At 37.8% G+C, this 20,835-nt stretch overlaps 1 protein-coding gene across 7 annotated transcripts in view; it reads right to left on the bottom strand.

Annotated features, from left to right (window-relative positions):
• Window positions 1–20,835, bottom strand: part of SORCS2 (sortilin related VPS10 domain containing receptor 2) — a 548,208-nt gene that overhangs the window by 373,069 nt on the left and 154,304 nt on the right. For all 7 annotated transcript variants that reach the window (XM_042053480.1, XM_042053482.1, XM_042053478.1 and 4 more), the window contains exon 2: window positions 768–835. In XM_042053480.1, the coding sequence (XP_041909414.1) occupies window positions 768–835 (68 nt within the window). The remainder of the gene's footprint in view (window positions 1–767; window positions 836–20,835) is intronic.

Below are 20,835 nucleotides of genomic sequence, written 5' to 3'. Positions count from 1 at the left end.
AATGTACATGATGGGTCTAGAAAGAATTTGTTGTGGAAAATTTATACAGAGACACACACACACCAAAAAAAACCATATTAGAGCACAACAAGTCCCCTTAGCAAAATACAAGCAAGACCTGACAAAATAAGCAGTGTGACTAGTATAACATAGACTTACCTTAGCCCTGCTTTTGTGCTGATGTACACCTGAGTATGCAATCTGTGTACACACAGGCAACAAGCATATTGGTATCTTAATTCACAAATATTATGAGAATAAGAACCAATTTAGAAATTTATTTGGATTACTATTTATTCCCAGTTGTCATAAAACACAATATAACCTACACTGCTGGTATATTTCATCCAGACAATCATAACTACTTCCAAAGCAGGATTATTTACTAACCTCAGTACACTACTCAAGCAGCAAGAACTCCTAAAAGACACATCCCAACACAGTAAGACTTTCAAACTTTTAAAGTAAATTTGATGCAAAATTTCTAGGAAAAGGAAAAACATGGCAACTTGCAAAGTGGCATCTAGGAGGTACCTTATATTCTCTATCATTCTTTGTCTCTACTGTTAAAACTCATTACAAACTCTAATTCAACTACAGGAACTGCATTCAAGAGAGGGAGTAAGAGCTGATGACAATCTGGATAATCTTAGTACAATAGCATCAGTCAGCTACCAACTCAACTCAGCAGCAGTCTGAAAAGGGAAGTGATGGATCTATTCCAAGAACAGCAGGAGGGAAGGTTATAGAAAAAGCAGAGAACTTACCTCCACAAAGAGCTCTCCAGAACCTTCCCCATGTCAGTATGATAATACTTGGTAAGGATCAGGATCACCTAAAAGAAAATGAACATAAATAGATATAAATATGTAAACTGATGTAACAAATAGAAACAGATCATGAGCAGCATTAGTTTGGAAAATACAAAAGTGAGGCTTCTGAAAATCTGAACAGCACTTCACCTCATTTTTAACTCTTAATAGTTTTGCTTTTTAGCCTGGCTTTTTCATTTCTCTTTCTGGGAAGAGTGATTTCAGCACTTGAAGTTTTCTGCAAACCTGATGACTGTGAAAGATTGCCTATTTCACATAAGCAGTGGAGTTGGAATTGTCACATAAATACCACCACCACATGACATCCCCTAAGCAATCTTTATGACTTTCTGATTAGGAAAAACCAATCTGGTTGCTAGTTTAAATTTAGCAGGCAGCTCTACAGACACAATTATTTTTTTAATCCTAAGTGTTAAACAATGGTGATTAACTTTGATTATCCAGATAAAAAAATCAGGAAAAAAATGAGCTCTGATCTTCCTTACAAGATCATCAATGCAACTTCCATGGCTATCACTTCTCATTTCTTGAAGTATCACTTTTTCCCCTTCATGACCCAGCTCCATGCTCAGTAAATTATTCATCTACATCACCAACAGCCAAGAAAATACACAAGCAAATTTCATCCACAAAACATCTTCACCCTATGAAAAGTGTCAGCAAGAAATGCTTTCCATCTGCTCAACATGTGACAAATTCACTGGTCAAATAATGCAAAGCACTAGTCCACAACCACTGTATCAAGCTATGCTATGGTTTATGTTTAGATATTTTACAGATTTCTTTCACTTGCTGTCAGTCCATATTAGTGACTCTTAGAGCCATGTGCCCATGGCAACCCCACAGAGGTGGAACAGGCTGGTTCCTTGCACAGCTGGAGGCTTTCTTTAATGTGGGGTGAACACCAGTCTCCAACAGTTTGGAGCAAGCTCTTATTTAACTGGCACTGCTCTGTTCCTGCCCACCAGATTAAATCTCCAGCAAACAGCAACTGTAGGCATTCACTTCAGTTATTCAGATAATTAATATGCCGACGATACATTTATCCTGTACTCCTTGTATGCTGGAACTTGTGAGAGAACAGAATTCCAGACCATGGATGTTATTACATGATACTGTGGAAATAATGCAGTGTTTTACAGAACTGGGGTATAATACCAGTCTCACTCAGGGTTAGCCAAACCTCATAAATTTGCAACACATATTCTTGGATGTATATTGATATAAGCAAAAGTGGAAACAATACATAATTCATAAGCAGTATTATTCCCTCCTATTCTCAAAAAAGTCACAATCTACCAGACGACATTTTTGGAATTTGATTATTTATAAAAATAAAGGTTTGTCTTAAAAGAAAGCAAAAAAAAAAAAAAAAAAAAAAAATTAATAGGTTACTACAGGACTTACAAAGCAAAGAGAAAGAAACCATTTCCCAGAGGAGAGTGTATCTATGGATGAGATTCCTGGCTACAGCCCAAGCACATTCCACCAGGTCAGCTATTCATTGTATTGTCAGTGTCTTAACTACAGCTTTTTCTAGTGCTTGCAATTAAGGAGAAAAAGAAAGAAACTTCCCTACTGGGAGCACCTATTGGCTCCAATTATTAAGGAAGAAGTTTCAGACTGTGCTTTTCCAAACAAGTGTAATTCCTCTTAAGTCACAAAAACTAATCCGGGTTGTTTTGGTTTTTTTTTTAAGAGATACAAGAGCGCATATTTGGTACATGAAAATAAAAGAAAAAATACCTAAAAATACAAGAGATTACACTTTGTTTCCTCCCATTTATGCAGAAATGGAGACTGAATCCTGAACTTAGTGAGCCAACTTTTTTCATCTCTGTACATCTTACAATTACAACTTTGCAAATTCAGGTAATTTTTGGAAAGTGTGCTGGAACCATCCTGCCACAGGCTAAGCCTGCTGTTTCATTCCTGAATTAAACTGATTAAAATCACACAGAGAAAATCCTCTTGGGTCACCCTCAGTCCACCTGCTTTGAGCATAACCTGTATGGATGCATCAACAAAGAACCTTCCAGATAAGCTATTGCTGTAACTCAGCACCTGTTGGAAGTGTTAAAGACTTTCAGGCTCACAGTACTGCTGGCTAGCAGCAGTTCATCTGGGGATGCACACACCAAACCAGAAAGCCACTGCTGTTCCACACACTTCAGCTGAATAGCTTTCAGGTAACTGAAAACGGCAGCCATAAGCAGTAAAACTTGACACTGCAGGATTGGTGATTTAAACTGAGGCAGAGCTCTGAAAAATAGATGTCAGTACTTTCCAATTTGACTGGTAAATTCATGTAAAAATTAAAATATCTTATTTTGCAGTTTGGAGTAGAGAGAATGACTTAGTAGGAAAAACAAAGCCATAATGAGCCATCTTTGAATTCTCTAACACCATTAGCAGCAGAGTCCTGTCACAACTAAAGAAGTATGAAGCTGCTGAGGGGCTGACCATCCTTTCAACTTTGCCACTGGATTTCATCCCAGTATCTGAAAAATGGAGGTCAGCTATTTAACAGATTTTACAGCATCATCCTCTAGATTGTGGGCACCTTTTCAGGCAATCCTGCTAACCATAATGGTACTTTTTCTAAATTAACAGATAGATCCAAAGAACAGAAGGAATTATTTCACAACGAAAGCATAAAGGTCTTCAGGATCTCTGGATTCTACCCATCATTTTTAAGAGCAGAAGCCTGTTTCACTGATTTCATTTTAATGAGACTCTAATTACGAGCATTTTACAGGCTGGATTGAAGCCACTGGTTCATACGCATGGTTCTCCTAGTTAAAGTGCTTGGGTGGCCTGTGGCTGGGGAGAGGCACAGCAGCAAGTGAGCAATGATCAAGGATATGATTCTTAATCAGCTCATACTCCCGTCAGTCATGGACAGCTAAAATAAACTTAACCTTTTTCTGTTATTATTTTACAGCTAAAATAAATTTAGGCAATGATGGAGAATTAGATTTACCAGATTTTTTACTTAAAGATGGATTTACAGGATTATATAGAAATCTCCATCCAGGCTTCCAGAGACTTGTGAAATCATTTAAAATCATTTTATCTTAAATTCACCCACAATTCTTTGAGTTCTCTCCCAGAGTATGACAATGGAGGTGACAACAGTGACTACTGTTGTGTGCTAGGGGCATATGAACACCTGATGGTGCTTCTGGACAAAAATACTGAAAAAGAAAAAAGAAAGTGAAAACTTTCAGCTTTTATCACAAAATTGGTACTCTATTACCTGCTTCTTTACCAAAGCCTTTGGTAAAGGCTTCTCCATAAAGCCAATGTTTCTCCCTATGTGCCACAGTATGGAAGATAAATCCCTTAGGATTCTAAAAATCAAATGCAATGTACATTAGAAGTTTTCCATGGAAGAAATAACTAGCTCCAGTCAAATTTCTCTACCTCATTCTCTTCCCCTCCCTATATTTTCTTTTTTGGGGGGGGAGGGGGGAGCACAAATAGAATTTTGATTCTCCCATGTCAGTTCTCTGCTTCTATAACTCAGTTGCTGCCTGTGTGGATTTTCACTGTTACAGTAGTCACAGGTCAAAACTCTTCTCCAAACAAAGGAGTTGAAGCAGTTTGGATCCCAAATCCTTTCTGGGTATATACCTGTCTTCAGGAGTTCAGGAGTGCACTGGGTTTTCCGTGAATGACAGACCAGGAAAACAAATGGAAAATTCCACAGATATTATTACCCGTGAATAATGAAAGTTCGAATGATCTGTGTTTATCCCCTCTCCTTTTCTGTTGCTCTTCTCTGAAAATGCTTTGCAGCAAGGCTGGACTGAAAAAAACACAACTTCACTTTACAAGACACAATGTGCTTTTAATAATTTCCTAATAAAATTTTGGCTTTAAGAAGCCTGTTTTAATCCTCTCTTTTCATTACCATGTCAGCTAAGAGGGCTGAGAAAGGAAAAAGGAATGAATTCTAGATCAATACTTTTCCTGGTGTTTATATTTTATCTTTCTGTGGAGTATTTGCTAAGATCCTTATCTTTTTAATAAACATCAACTTTTGGAAAACTATTTTATTTTTTCCCCATGCTCCCTCCATGATTCTTTTTTACATGGACCTTTCTTAATAAAGATCTCTCTTTAGCTGTACGAATCTGCATGTAGATAGAAAAAGTTTTATTTGACCCCTGCAATTGTGATTTTAAGTTTTTGGTTTGTTTTGGGTTTTTTTGCATCTATTCATAAATTTAATAGCAAAAGTCTCATACTTTGCAGTTTTTGTTTTTTCTCAACATTTTAGAAAGTGACAGCATGCTGTAAATACTTCTGGGCAGCCAGGGCTACCAGGAAAATAAACTCCTCAGACAGATTCAAGTTTCTGCAAACTTTTTAGCATCTGGTTAATTTAATTCATGTGAATGAACCCACTGAAATCCAAAGAAGTGTTTATGAGAGTCACTTGAACCAGCACTTAATACTCTGTACAACTGGAACATAACCTGCTGTTTTGCTCAAGAACACAGCCTCACTCACCTTTTCAGCTATTTAACTCTTCTACTGTACACCACAACTATTCTGGGGAGATGTAGATGTTCTAGGCACAGCCTATTAATTTGTCACCACCACCCCCTGTAACTCCAAACCTTTTTTGACAACTAATAATCAAAAATGTCCCTAACAAATTATAGGCAACCACCTACTGCTCCAATCCCTCAAGCCATTTCCATTTTTGCAGCAGCAGGCTCTTCAATCATCATGCTAAGGGCAATGTTAATTTTCACATTTCTTATTTAAAACAATGACTCTTATGAGAAAAATAAAATTCAGGAGATTATTAATATGAAGGTACATTACTACAAGGCTATTATGTGGATAAACTACCATACTACTATTAATAACTACATCATAATTTGCTTATGCTGGGAAAACTAAACAGAAAAAGAGCATTTAGGTTTACTCTGATGCAGCATTATGAGGAAAGGTGAAAAAGCAAACATTTAAACCATTACTTAAGATATTAAGAATTCACAGTATAAGCTTCTACTCCTCTCTGGTAATAAAGTTCACAAAAGCAATACATGATTTAATATAAAATACTTAAAGAATTAGATTTCTATTTCTTCCAACTAAATTGTATTGGGAGACAAGAGGACTTACTGTGTATGAAGTCACTGACTATACTAGTGCACTTATCTTCAACATTAGTAATAATTCCATACAGTGAATTAATTCAAAATTCAAAGTAAGACACAGTAATGGCTCAAATCGTATTCTCTAAGAGGTATTTCCATCCACAAGAGCTGGATAAGTGCATAGTCTTGAAAGCAGAGGTTGTGATTGCTTCCAGATTCAAAACCATTTTAAACCTAGTACTTCACACATTGACCCTGAAAACATTCATACAGAAGAGTAACTTTAGGATATCAAATACATTTAATCCACTATCTAGCACAGAACAGGATTATATTCTGTTAGCTCTGTACAAACACAGAACAGGTAGACAACCTACTGTCTTGAGGAGCCTACAGTTCAAGTTCAGAACACAAGAAGTCTTCTATACCATCACCAACTCATGCCAGATTTTCAACACAAGCTCCTAAGAAAATTATGTTTACGTGATGACACTCCATATATATGAGGCTGTATATATATGGTTTTGGCTCCTCATCTCTACCTTTTAATTCTAAATCCACTGACTGATTTCAATCATATTTAACAGGGAAGTAGATAGCCATATGGCTGAAGGAGCCATATCAGTTTATACCACAAGTCCATGGCACAGACCCATCTATAACAGCAATAAATAAGTACAAAAATTATAAGAATGGGGAAGGCATATAAATAAAGATTCCTCCCAAATATATTTTCCTATCTTCAGTAATTTGCAACTCAGGCAGCTGGGCTGCCACTGCAGTTTTTAGCAGTTGGCTACTTGGATAAGCACAGGCTTCTATGTGGTACTGCCTGACCCATCCACACCAGAACAGAGACTATTGTTATGTAACTGTAAATGGTCAGCCCCCAAAAATCAAAGCATATGTAGAACTGGTCAGCCAACATGGACTGCTGCTACTTGAACATATTCATGTTGCTGCTCCTTTCTAGAACCATTAGATGCAGGTCCAAGATTTCTGGGCATGCTGCAGATGCAGAGTTCACTCAAGCAAAGAGGATCTCAGTTTGAAGGCCACAGAATTACTGGACTCAAACCTGCAGTTTTGGAAACTGCCTAACATTTTAACTACTTATTCAATTAAAGTTCCCGTTCTTTTTCAAACAGCCCAAAACAATGTCACTTCTGACACAAAAATCTGCAGTTTTCTGTCATTGCCTTTTACTACACAACCAGAGCAGTTTTTAGGTTAAATATTTAACATAGCATTTGATAAGTTCTTAAAACCACATTTGCAAACATGCCAAGAGAATAAATTTCTAAATCATGAAGCAAGAATATTTTTTTCCTTAGTCTCTCTAGTCTCCTAATTGTATTTTTTTTTTTAAATACAGACTAGCTTTACTTATCTTCCCTAGTAATGTATTCTAAATTGAATTAACAATCCTTCCTGTAGAACCAAACTTATTATGTGAATATTCTTTTTCATTCCCATGAAAATTCAAGAGGAAGCAGAGCTAACATTGAAAGGTGGCATATGTAAAACATCTTTAGTCTCTTCCAAATATTTCAGGAATCCAATATTATGGATAAGCTGTTTACCTCAGTCATCACTATTATATAGCTATTCACTACCAGAAAAGAAAATTCAGATTTTAAGTGCAGTTTGTGAAATATTCCTGGTCTCTTATGGAGTGTTACTGCCCAATAGTAAAATATAAAACTTGAAAGTGAGCTTCTAATCCACATCACTAAATCCTTTCTCAGGGCTAGAGCTTTTTTTAAAAAAGAAAAACATTTACATATAAAAATAACTATGCTTCTATGCTTTTTATTTCAAAAATGAAATTATTACGCAAGACATATGGAAATAGCTATAGAGGAGGATACCAAAAGCTGGGCAGAGCATTCCTTTGACGCAGGGCTGTTGGCAGACATGTTCACATTGGTTACTCTCCCTCACAGCTGCTCTGTCTTCACCAGAACCACAGGATTCAATATCATTGTACCAAACAACATCATATTTACCAGAGGTTTCATCAACCTACAGTGACCTCAGAATAACATGTAATTATCTCTGAAATGGCTAATGGTGTTCAAGTGAGACCTAATTGCCTATCTTTATAAAGACTGTACATGTAAGCAAGGACTTTAATGCTTCATCAAGACCAGTTAAAGAGCCACACTGTTTACTATCCTTTTTTATCATGAATTAGCACTGAAATTTATATTACCTGAATATTGTAGGTGCCTGAAGTTGTTCTCTATGAATGAGAAAGATAAACATGGGAACATGGTCTACAGAGTGGCACATGGGCACACTCCTACCTGAAAGGAGTTCTGCCAGGACAAACGTAAAGACCGAGACAGCTCTATTACGGTGACAGAGTGATGCTGATTAATATTTCAGCCAGAAGACCAGAGACAAAACAGAGGCAGATGCAAAACTTGTTTCACATCTTTTGCGATATGGAGTGTGTGTTGCACTAATCAGCATTTACGTGGTCAGGGATACTTTAACTTTGCTTATTCCAAAGTCAAAAGCAGGCCTGGACAATGACACAAAAAGAGAGTGAAGGGGATTGCCGAAAAAAAAAAAAAGACAAAAAAAAAAGCCAAAAAAAAGTCAGATTGCCTAGTAAAACAGTAATAACCCAAAAGAGTTCTGGGACTGATACTCCAGGTGCTATCTAGGAAAAGTCCTTTAGGGCCCCAGCTCGATCATCCTCCCAGTGAGGGGTGCCTGGATGCCTCTCCAAACAAGGACCATTCTCTCTGCAGTTTCTCACAGGGACAGACAAGGCTCAACACCACCCACTTCTCCTGGGTGGGAGTTGGTCTCTCTATGACTGCCTTTCATTTTAACTGTTTCATCTCTACTCATCTTGCTAAAAGAATTAATTTCAGAAGTACCAACACGCTGCCCCAGCGTGATGTGAGAGGGAACCATTCACACTCAAATGCCAAGCTTGCCCGCTCCCCATGGCCCCACTGAGAATAAATTTGGAACATCTCAAATGACATTAACAGAATTCAGCTACTGTAAAATACTGGGAATGAACCCCTTTGAGAAAAAGGATGAAAGCACATTTATCTTCAGCATTATTCCTGAAGCAGCAGAACTTCACATCCATGCCAATGGAAAAGGCATAAAGGAGCTGAGGGAACATCCAAGTGGGTTAGGAGACTATTAGAAAGGGCTTGGGAGCAGTTGAGAAAATTGGTCAGGGGCCAAATACGTCAAAGAAAACATTGGAAGCAACTGAGGGAGCACTGGAAAGTTCTCCACATTCAGTCTGAAGCCAAACCAGGAGATTTCCAATCTGTGAGCACTGAGTTTTTGCCAGCTTTTTGTGTTTCCTCACCCAGCCTCTGCCCTAGGTCTCCATTACTTTAAGAGCCATGAGGACATAAAAAAGCTAAGTGGAATTATATAGCATTATCTGTGAAAAGGAACAGCTATTTCACCAGGCAATGCCACTTCATTTTGGATCCCTCTTGTCATACAGACACTATGCTTTTGCTTAACCAGTATGAAGTATAATAATATAATCCATCATCTTAGAGCCAGGTTTCAAATTAGCCTCGCATTCCAATCTTAAACCTCTAATACATTTTAAATGACCCTCAGATCAAGTAGGTACAAGCAGGAAAAGATTGTAGGCCCTTGTACATGAGATCTATATTCCTTTATTTTACCCCAGTAAAGACTTAAGTATTCAACAGTTTCTTTGGTGACAGTTTTTGCATGTCAGCATTTAATCAGCTGTAGCTAGAGCTGCAAAGCAGTTTCAGTAAGAAACTCTTAATGTGAAATTCTCCCCCTTAAAGACTGATGTTTTTAATGGTTGGTCTCTCTCCTGTGATCACAGATTGTTTTAGAAATATGATAAATACTTCTTTTTTCATGTCATGAGCACTACTCTTTTCTGTCTTCATGGATTTAAGGATAGGTGCAACAGTTAAGCAGCACAAGAAGTGGAAGAAAACTATTTTTAATTCACGCCTAGAACCCTTCTGAATTGTTATCTCTACACTTACACCTTCTCATGGCTCTTTTCTGTAGAAATGCAGTAATTTCAGTCTTCTTGCACCCCCTTACCGTAATGTCTATTTTACAGTTGAGAAATGGAGGCAGAGACTTATCACTGTAGTTTATCCCAATTTTAGGATAGAAATAGAGAGAGATACCTCTAGAGATCAGTTTTGCCCATCAAGATGTGAACAGTCCTTTGGAAGTACTTTGTTTCCTACTGATTTATCATACTGAGGACCTACACTTCCAGCTTGACCCTCCCAGAAAGACTGGATGAATCCCTATCTAAAAGAGCTGCAGAAGTCCAGGCAGAGCAAATAACAACATATAAAGCAAGAACAAACTGAGGAGCAGGATCAGCAGACACGTCTAAATTCCATACGCCAACCCCAAGGATCTTCTTTTCCAATCCATGATGCCCCCAGACCCAAATCCCACACCCCCCCAAGACCTTTCAGGGTCCCAAGACCCTTTCCCTATCACTGCTACCCACAACACACAGCAACACACTCACACTGTGGAGCCAGGAAGTCTGCAGTTATGTGCTTGTGTACCACCAATGTCCTGACATGTAACAGAAACTGTGCCAAAGAGGCAACATCTTCAGTAGGGGAAAAATTCCATTTTTTTCCTTACCTCCCTTTCCACCAAGGAATAAATGAAAAAGTAAGGAAAGAGTTGAAGAAAATTGTACAGTGATATATATCATCTCAGAAGGTTGAGCGGACTAAATTTTGTAACAACTAAAAAACCCCACATTTCATTTCTTCAAAATGGTAGGTATGACTATGATATGCTTCATACCAAGGTACTTTACAACAGAACTTTATACTATCAGACACTTAAAACTTCTGTACAGTGTACATGACATTTACTCTTGTCCTCCATTATATTGAGCATCTCTCTGGAACTGCTATTTATTTTCCAATCTTTTTCCTAATGAGTTTGTTCTATATTTGAATTGTAAATGCCTCTCTCTATTTATATTTTATTTCTGAAACTTAGAGAATAGTCTTCTCTGTTTACCAGTCAACAGTCTTTTTCTTACAGAAATTAACTTATCCCAAAACAAAGAAAAAATTTGAACCTTTTAATTCTTGCAAATTGTTTTTCTCAAGTTAGGGGCTTCACTGATGCCATGACAGGAAGACAGTAATAAGCAGAGCACAGAAGCTACAGCCCAAACCCAATGGCAGCTTTTCAGCTCAATGCTGTCGAGCAAACTGATGTTTTCGTTGCTCCCTCTTCACCCTTCCATACCCATGCATTCACTTGGAGTCTGATCCAAAGTCTAAATCAATGGGAATCTGGATCAAGCCCATTCTAAACAAAGGAAAAGTAAATCAGATCTCAAAATTTGCTACATGAAGAGAAGGATCCAATTTTGATTAAATCAGTATTTGCAAGTCTCACAAATTTTGCACGCAGGAAAACAACCATGTTGTATTTTCCACAAAATGCATGTAATTTTACAAACTTTTAACTTTAAATGTCAAGTTATAATGGCCATGAGACTACTGAAAGAGAATAGCTAGAGTTAACCTTAACGATGCAAGCTTTTTCATCATACAGCATGAACTTACACTGCTGAAGGTATCTCTAAATAGACATTTCTTGAAGTAAAGTTCATTCACAATGTACAAGAGAAAGTAAGCAGACGTAACTACTGGAAGTTACCTCAGACCTATTATGTCAGTCCCTGATCAACTACATACATTTGTTGGTTTTTTAAATATTGTATTTTTGCAAGAATTTTACAAGATTAGAGGCCACAGGAAAAATGCATCACCCATATGTTTAGAACACCATTCAGTTCCTTTAATTTCCCCACTTCAGAACAAGATGTATCTTTTCATCAGCACAGAATTAATATTCCAACCTTTCCCAAGCCCATCATCTTCTTCGGGCAGTAGGCCTTTATTTTTCAAAAACAAGTAGAAGGAAAAAGAAGCTTTCAGTGCAGCCCAATAAACAGCTGTAAAAGATTATTTTGTAGACACAGTAAAATGAATAAAATATCCATTCAAGTCTACTCAGCCACCTCCTGAAGACAGAAGCATGTCAAAACTGGCCAAGTTTTAGGAAAAAAAATAAGTAAATAAATAAAAAACTTCTATCCTCCCTGCCAATTCTTGAATGAACTATCTTTTTCCAAATAGAAGACCAGTGACATTTCTTCAAGAAACACAGTTTTAAAAAATAAGGAAACTAAACTTTATTTCAACTAAAATTTGACTTTTAGTAGTCAGTTGTATGAATGGTAACCCAATGAAAATGTTTGTGTGTGATATAGGAAGAATACAGAGCAAAATGGCTCAGGCTTTCTTTCTGAGACTTAAAATGAGCAAGGATAACACATCACCACATTAGTTAATTAATACAGCATCCTTATTACTGCTGTGTGAAGAAAGAAATTATAAATGCTGAAGTTCAGTGCTGGAGATTTTAACTCATTCCAGGGATTTTCTACCTGTGTTCACAAACTGCCCAGCTCAGAGCACTACCCACAGAAACCTAAGCAGTTTCAGGGGCATTGATGCCATACCAGCAGAGGAAGAAATCAAGTCCCCTCCATATTCCCTGGTCCAGAGAAGGAGAAAGCATTCTTTAATCTCTGTGAGAACAAACTGACAGCAAATACCCGAAATGGTATTTTTTGTAGCTTCTCTATCCCTTCCCCAAATCACAACACAAGCAGCCTGAAATGCATTTTTCAGGAAAGAGACGTATCACATACAGCTTTTAATCAATTATGCTTATTAACTAAGGTACCAACAGATGACAATCAAGTAATTTTTGAACAAAAGAAAGATCCAGAGTATGGATATAAAGGTCAGGGGACTATAGTGAAGAAGTAGAAACTATCCAATACCTGGAAATAATGCAAGTTCTCCATGAATAAAATAAAAAGGCAGTAAATGTGCTACCAGAGAAATGCATCAGCCAGGAAGGGGGCAACAGATACTCAAACACATCAGTTCAGTTTCTTGGTTTCTATCTTAACCAGGTCAGTGTCTATTTTCTCAGTGGGTTAAGCTATTTGGAGATCTGTCAGTCCCTAAGAAGTTTTTACTCATTGGTCCCTTAAGAAAAATAGCTTAGAGAAATACTCAGGGCCTCAAAGACAGCTCAGGCAAGTCTTTGTTTTGGTTTTAGCATCCTGGTACATAGGGTTGTCCCTCCTTCCCTTCCTTTTTTTTTTTATTTCCTCAGAGCAAAGAATACTAACAGTCTGTGACTGTGCATGACTAGCTCATACAAAGCCAGACAGAGATCTGCAAACTGAGGTCCCAACTCACCAGGCCCAGAAACAGAATTATGATAATATGAAGTGTAATCTGAATTTTGTAAAATGGATTTGTGTCCAAAACCAAGACTAGTTGCTAATTCTTTCTTTTCCTTAAAAAAAGAAAAACCAACTTGCATACTCCTCCCCCCATAAATCAATGCATTATAGACACATTTCTCTGGATTTGTCTTTAATTACCATTCAGCTCTGTAGTGACTCTCATGGTTATTTCACACTGATAGACCAGAGAAAAGGGTCCATCCCACTGCAACTAGAAGAGAGGTAGGAGGATGGACAAAAGTAAATGGTGTGGGGGGAAAGGTGGGAATCAGCAAGCTTCCATTGCAGTTCAGTCATTTTAGTTTCAAAGATTATGAAAATTTTATTTTCAACACCAAAGGAAAATGACAGAAATAAAAAATTAAATAAGTGCCTGGAGCCAAATGTTTCCTACTCAGAATGCTTAGAATTGAGCTGCAAATCTATGGAAATAGATATTTCTTAAAGAAATTGCAACTACAACCTTAATTCCAATAGTGTTCAATACAGTGAAATGTAACAGTCCTCATAGCAGGTAATGGCAGACAATGATCACAAAGCCAAATGGTTTTTTGGCTAAATTCATAATGCATCCAAGATGATAAAGGCTACAAAGTAAGTGTTTACTAGGGTGGCGGACAAAGTAATTCTTTCCTGAACTAAAAAACTAAAAAAGAGTTCCAGTATTTATTTATGCAGCCAAGCAAGTAATGATGACTTAATTCTTGAGTAAATTTATCTACCTTCGATCTTTAGCTATGGGATCTTGTCATGTGCTTCTAGAGAAGATTAAAAGACCTCTGCTGACAAATATATTCTCCATAAATAAGTACTTATACACAGTAATCACATTGGGTTTTGACCTTTTCGCTTTGATAAGCTTGATGAGTGGCCTTCCTACAGTTCACCTCATAAAGCTGATTTTTCAGCATCTGGATCATTTTTTTGGGTCCTCTCCCTACCCCTCACCCCTTTTCTTCAGAATATATTCTCCAGAATTTAGGACATTTCTGAGGTGAGGAAACCAGATTTGAGAAGCAGCAGCTACCAAAGGCAAAGCCAAGTTAATTTTCTAACTTGTTCTTGATATACCCTTTATGGGCAGTCCACAAACAGCTTACAGGAACCTCACCACAGGTTTCCAGGAATAGCGATTCTGGGATAAGCCAGCACAGTGCTGCTACTGGAAAACTAAGTTAAAGCATTTTGTTCTTCTTTCCCTAAAACTGAAAGATCACTTGGCAAGTATGCCTAATAAAATCAGGCCATGCAGAGGAGGGACTAAGTGAATGCATATACATATAAAAATAATCAGCATTTTTTCAGCCACTCCACCAGGTTCTCCCCAAGAATTTCAGAACTTTCTAAGCCCAGACATTATTCATCTTTCAGACTCCAAAGAGCTGTTTTTAATCTGTCTCCTCTTGTTTAGCCTTAGGCTTTGTAGACCTACACCTACACCTCCAGCAATAATTATTCTAACTAGTCTCTGCTTCCCTGGGCTAATTGCCAGCAGAATTCAACTGATTTTCTGCAGAAGAGCAGCAAGTTTGTCAAGAAAAAGTCTGCAGCTGGAGACAAGGAGAAAAAAAAAATGAAAGCAAGGTTTAGTTCACAAATAGATATATAGGAGAAAACCAGCATCAAGAACAAACCTCTTGAGCTCTTTCCCATCCCAATTCAGTTGACTCGTTGAGGAAGCTACCCCCCAAAAACCTTACATTGACTTCAGGGTTGCTAATTCCCAAAGCAACCTTCCATCCTCCCATCCTGAAAGCCTTATATCTTTGTATGTACAGCTCTCCATCTGTCTGTATAAAAGTGAATTTTTGAATTTTCATCTAATGAACAATTTCAGATTACGCTTACAACATTTTAGCAATTTTTGTGCTATCTACAAACTTATCAGCAAATTCATGTCAGTAAACATATTGGTGATTGAAAATATGGAAATACTGACTAGCACTGGATTCAGAATTAATGCCTAGAAACTAAGTTAATGAGTTTTCACAAAATCATTAAGTACGACCCCACTGCTTCCCCAAGGGAGATTTTTCCTTTTTCCTGGCACTTGCCCCAAACGGACTATTCCAGCTTGTGGAAAACATGCTCTGACTTCTGTAGCTGACAGACCTGCCTTGGATCGTAAACACCCAATATCCTTTTTTCAACACTAAGCCATCATTTGAATTCACAGCTTTTAAGGAAACACCATGTGTTTCAACTGTCATATTTACCCAACACTAAAAAGCCTACCAGGAAAAATAAATTTTATTCTCATAAAGGCAGTGGGTTACATTCCTAATTGCAGAACTGGAAACAGTTAAAAACGGAAACTGCTCCCTGCATTACATCATGCTTAGCACTAAAGTGGCTCCAGTGTTTCAGTGAGCAATGTACCAAAAGACACTCTCACTCATCTCTCCGCAACTTGCTTCTTGTCACCTCTCCAGGAAAATGAAGCTTTAGAATTGGAATACAATGTACAAAGAGAAAAATCTATGTAACTCATACTTCCTGGTTGCATTCAGCTTCTCATGACAGGTTTGGCATATTAACTATGTCCCCTTACATCCAGGTAGGTGTGGGGATCCTCTCACTGATATTTATCATTCAGCAATTCCCTACAACAGCAACATACACCATCTAGAATACTGTGTCCATCTTTGGGATCCTGCTGCAACAAAGACTGACAGCCTGGAGCGACTCCAGTAGAGGATCATGGTTAGTGAGCTGAAGCATGTGTCAGATAAGGAAAAGTAAGGTGGCTCCATTTGTCCAGTGAAAAGAAGACTGAGGCAGCACCTTCCACTATCAAAAAAGAAGAGAGAGGCAAACTCTTCCCAGGGACTGAGGACAAGAGAAATAAAAGCACAAGCTAGAGGGTAAATTCCAGTGGGATATAAAAAGAAAAGTAATTTCACCCTGAGAGTAGTTAGGTACTAGGACAGGTCACCCAGTGAGGCTGAGGAATCTCTAACCTTGATGTTCTCAAATTATGCCTGAACCAGACAGACCCTTAACATCTTCATCTCACTTTTGATAGAGCCCTACTTTGAGCGGGGAGGTGGGCCAGATGACCTCCAGATGTTTCTTCCAACCTCAATTACTCTGCAATTTCATGTCACATGGATGGCTTAAATTAATCTCATGTGCCTTAATATCATATGTGAATATCGTATTTTAAAACAAAAGATCAGTTGATCAAATTTCTAAGTCCAAAACTTTATAGGAAACCAAGTATATTTTAATATTGTAACCATTTTTACCACTTTATAATGAAAACAATTTTTTCTATCCTTCTAATAATGGCTTCATTAAAAAAAAAAATCTGAATAATTTATAACTTACCAACTTTCTCCCTGCTGTTGCGGCTAGCTGTTATCACTATGATAAGCCCACAGTAAAAAGTATTGGTTTTCTTCGATAAAGCAAGTTCAGACATAGCATTGCTACTTAGACTTTACAATCTCTAACTCTGTTTCAAGACATAATTCGTGGTCAGAGTACAGAGTACATTACTGAGCTTCAGCTCTTCTTTACCTTTGCTGTTTTCCTATCCTTTCTCATTATCACAGTACGGCAACAGAAACACTACAGTTACAATAACCTAAACCCATTGAATAACACTTAGTACAATTATATGCACTTCCTAACGAGTATGATTAATAACAGTCTCTGCCTCCAAAAAAATTATTTTCTCCAGTATGCCAATAGCTGTACTCAGCTGAGGTTGGATCAGATGATCCCACTGGGATCCCTTCCAACATTACCCCTTCTGAGATTCTGTGATTTGGTGCCAGTCATTGGACAGGTTGGTGGCAGAGCTGGGACCAGAGCCAAGGACACCCCCTTTACCACTAGACCACGCAGCCTTCACACATCTCAAAGTTTTTTTCCAGTGAGGTACTATAACTCATTTGTATATATGGCTAAATAAATCAATAAATAGCAAAAATAAGCTTTAATATTTTGTGATAATAAACATTATGAATTATGGGGTATTTGTTATACACTAGCAAGTATATTTTAAATTGCAATGCTCAGAGTTGAGCCAATAATTTCCCCAGAGAAGGAACAAGAAAAACTCTCACTGCTTTTCCAAAACACTGCTATATACACTCTTTGCAAAGGGGGGGCACTATATACCAGTGATACACAAAAGATCTTCCAATACACATTCTATAAAATGTTTCAATATATTCTTGGTGAAACACTGCACTGAAATACAACACCACATCATATGCTGTCAGTTTGGAGGTAAAACTATATGGTGTATGCCTTTCACTCAAATTCACAGAACTGAAAAGCAAGGGGAGAAATGTAGTGGCAGGGTGGCTCATTTTGACAAAGTACCCTGTAGCAACCACATCACATTAGGTTTGCATAGATCTCCAAGTGTGAGGCAGTTAATGAAACACTGATCATTTTCCCCAACTCTAACTTAGACATGTTAATTAAAAATTAGAAGAAATCATCATCATATAAAATGAGTTCACTGAGAGAGAGTATAAAAATACCTACCAGGCAGTGCTCTGTACACGACACTTCTTTTCAACACTAATTAAAACGGATATTTCTGCACATGCAAGTCTACCCAATGAAATGCAAATAATAGTGTGAGTTTAACATTTAATGATTTCTCTGTAAAGGAGAAGACTTTCATTTGGGAATGCTATAATTTACTCTGAGTAAGATCCACTTAATCATCATGTTTACTGCCTTCTTTCTCTGTTCACATTTCCTTTTTCTAGCCAGTCATGCAATTGGCAATTTAAGATTTAAATTGTGACCACTTAAGAATTTATCTATTGCATTTCCCAACCCCCATTTTAACTTTCATCCTTGTACCACAAACTAGCTAGTTGAAAATCTTCCCTAGCTGATAAAACGAGCCCTTTACACCAGCAAATGAAACACTGAAGTGTACAGCTTCACCCCGCAGCAGAGGAATCACCCCTGGCAGCAGGACAAGTTCAGTTCAGCTGCACAACTGAAAAGAAGTGGGGTTACAGAGAGCTTTGCAGAAGGAGGGGTGAAGCCAAGCCAAACACGAATATGGAGAAGAGGGAAACTAGTATGGAGGCTCACATCCTGAACACAGACAATTCAGATCAAGTTCCTCCAATGGTGAATTTTCAGCCTCAAGGAAGTCTCCTTCACTTTAACTCCCCATGACCAGAGAATAGATACAATAATTCTTTGTTTTCCTCACACAGTCCTTGATTTGCTAAAACTTGACAGTCTCCAAGACAAACACTTTCTCTCATATGAGTAAAGCATTCAGCAGGATGAAACTCTGATGTTGACTGAGATCTTAGGGAAATACACAGTGGTTAGCAAAATTAAAAGGTGAAACATCAAGTACTCTGTAGATAGCCAAAGCTAGGATTAAAACTACTACATTTTGTCAACTCTTTCTCCTGCTTGTCACTTCACAGCTAGCCCTGGTTCGCAGTCCAAGGAAATCACTTATTACCCGAATCAGCTTCTCAGGGCTGTGCATTCACAAGCAAAGCTGCTAACTTAGAGGAGCCTATTTTTAGCTAGGGTGCCTGGTTTCCCAGAGCGACCAGGGCTGTAGCTGCAAAGCATGTCTTTCACATCTCCTGCAATGAGGTGCAGCAGCTGGAACAGGCAGCAGGGCTGCTCTGAGTGAGCAGGATCTGCCCTGAGCACTCACTTGCCTCTAAGATAACATTTAACTCTTTTGAACATGTTTGTTTCAGTGAAGAATTTAACAGGCTGTGAAGACAAGACTAAATCTCTACCTGACATTAGTAACAAAATGATTACACAAACTTCTTTTTAAAAAGATGTACATGAGCAGATGAGCAAGGGGAGACGAGTCTCTTCTTTTTCTTGAGCCCATAGATTTCTATTCGACCCATCCTGTTACTGCAGTAGAAGTGGAAGGATTCTGGGCTAGTAGCCCACTACAAAGAAGAAAGAAAATAGTGGTGTATTGTGAAAACCACAATGGAGGCTAATGGCCAAATTGTCATGAATTGCTGTCTTAATCAACGCTGCCAATAAAAAAAAAAATTTTAAAAGCCACTGCAAAAGTATTTTTTCTTGTTAAACCGCACACAAACACACAGAAAAGAAGTCAGAACCTTTCAGAGCAAAAAGACCCATAGCTTAAGGAAAAAAATTAAGAGCAGTGCAGCTGCAGAAAGTGGCCACAGCTCACCGCAACAAGCATGGACTTGTTCAGTTGTGTGAGCAACATTTTCCAAGCCTGAATGGTGACTTTCTCAAATACTCATCATAAACTTAAAATTACCCTTCTCTACCACCCTGTGCAGGGTGCTTGAAAGGGACAGAAATCATGACCTTAGGAAGCACAGAAACAGACTTCTATTTAACAAGAGGAGTTTAATATATTAGTTGTCCCACAGAAGAGACAAGTTCACATAGCTCTCTGCTGCACAAGATGTTCCCTCAACTAAGAAAGCTCCAAGTGTGCAGGATTCCCAAAACCTGAATCCCTGCCAGCCACCACTCTGAGACAGCCCAAAGGGGACTCAATTAGGAGGAGCCAAGCCTGTACTTCCAGCACAGAAACCATGATTCAGCATTGCACCCAGGCACATACCAAGTGTTCATTGAATTAGGCCTCAACTCCTAATGCTCATTTTCTAAAGGACAACTGTGTTGCTGGCCTAGAAAGCAGCAATTTGTCCCAAACCAAATTTTATTCCATTCATACAACGGGACAGAGAATGTCATTGATCAGCTGCAGTTTAGAATTAAAGAAAAAATGCATTGCAAGAAGTGGGGGTTTTATTAGTTTAATTTAATTCTGGTATTTCTCCTGTAAGACTCAATTCTTTGAATGTGACTGAATTTTATTGTAATAAAGAATAGTGCCATTCTATTGATGCTGGAGTAAGATTTGTTTTGTACAACACACAAGAATTTTTATTATTATTTCCTATGTACTTGTAGCACCTTGGAAGCCTCTAATATTTCAAATCTATTTATATTACTAACATGTAATTGGATAAGCTGTGATATTGTTCTGTAAACATCAGTGGTGTCATGGACTTGTATTTTTAAAAAATTAAATAAAAAATCAACAACAAAACGAAACACTTCACTTCAGCTTCTAATTCTCATGCCACAAGGATGACTGTATGTTCACAACCAATGAATTCCTGCTTTTAAGAATGCATCAGTGTGAAAGATAAGACATGCAGTTAGGAAAAAATTCTTCTCACAAAATCAAACTTGTCTGGTCTGATTCTTGTTTTTATCATTCCCTACAGATTTAGTCAATGTTATATGAATATCCCCCTGTTATGTGAATGTGATCACTTATACAGTCCATTGTGATACATTGGAGTAAGTCCCAGTAGATCCTACATGAATATATAAAAAACCCTCTACCTTGTTAAAGATGCATTTCCTTTTCTGAAGCAAATCATTCCACTATAAGCAGAAAGTGTTGGTGCCTCGAAAACAAAACTTTTAAAAAGTCATTCAGGATACCTATAAATTATATGTTAAAATCTCAAATAATATGATTTATTCTACT

Source organism: Corvus kubaryi, unplaced genomic scaffold (genome assembly GCF_017639235.1).
Source record: "Corvus kubaryi isolate FWS band 111438036 unplaced genomic scaffold, C.kubaryi_AGA036_p1.0 split1-131, whole genome shotgun sequence".
NCBI classification, from domain to species: Eukaryota; Metazoa; Chordata; class Aves; order Passeriformes; family Corvidae; genus Corvus; species Corvus kubaryi.
The sequence above is the reverse complement of the archived record's forward strand: the minus strand, read 5'-3'. Positions and strand labels throughout refer to the sequence as shown.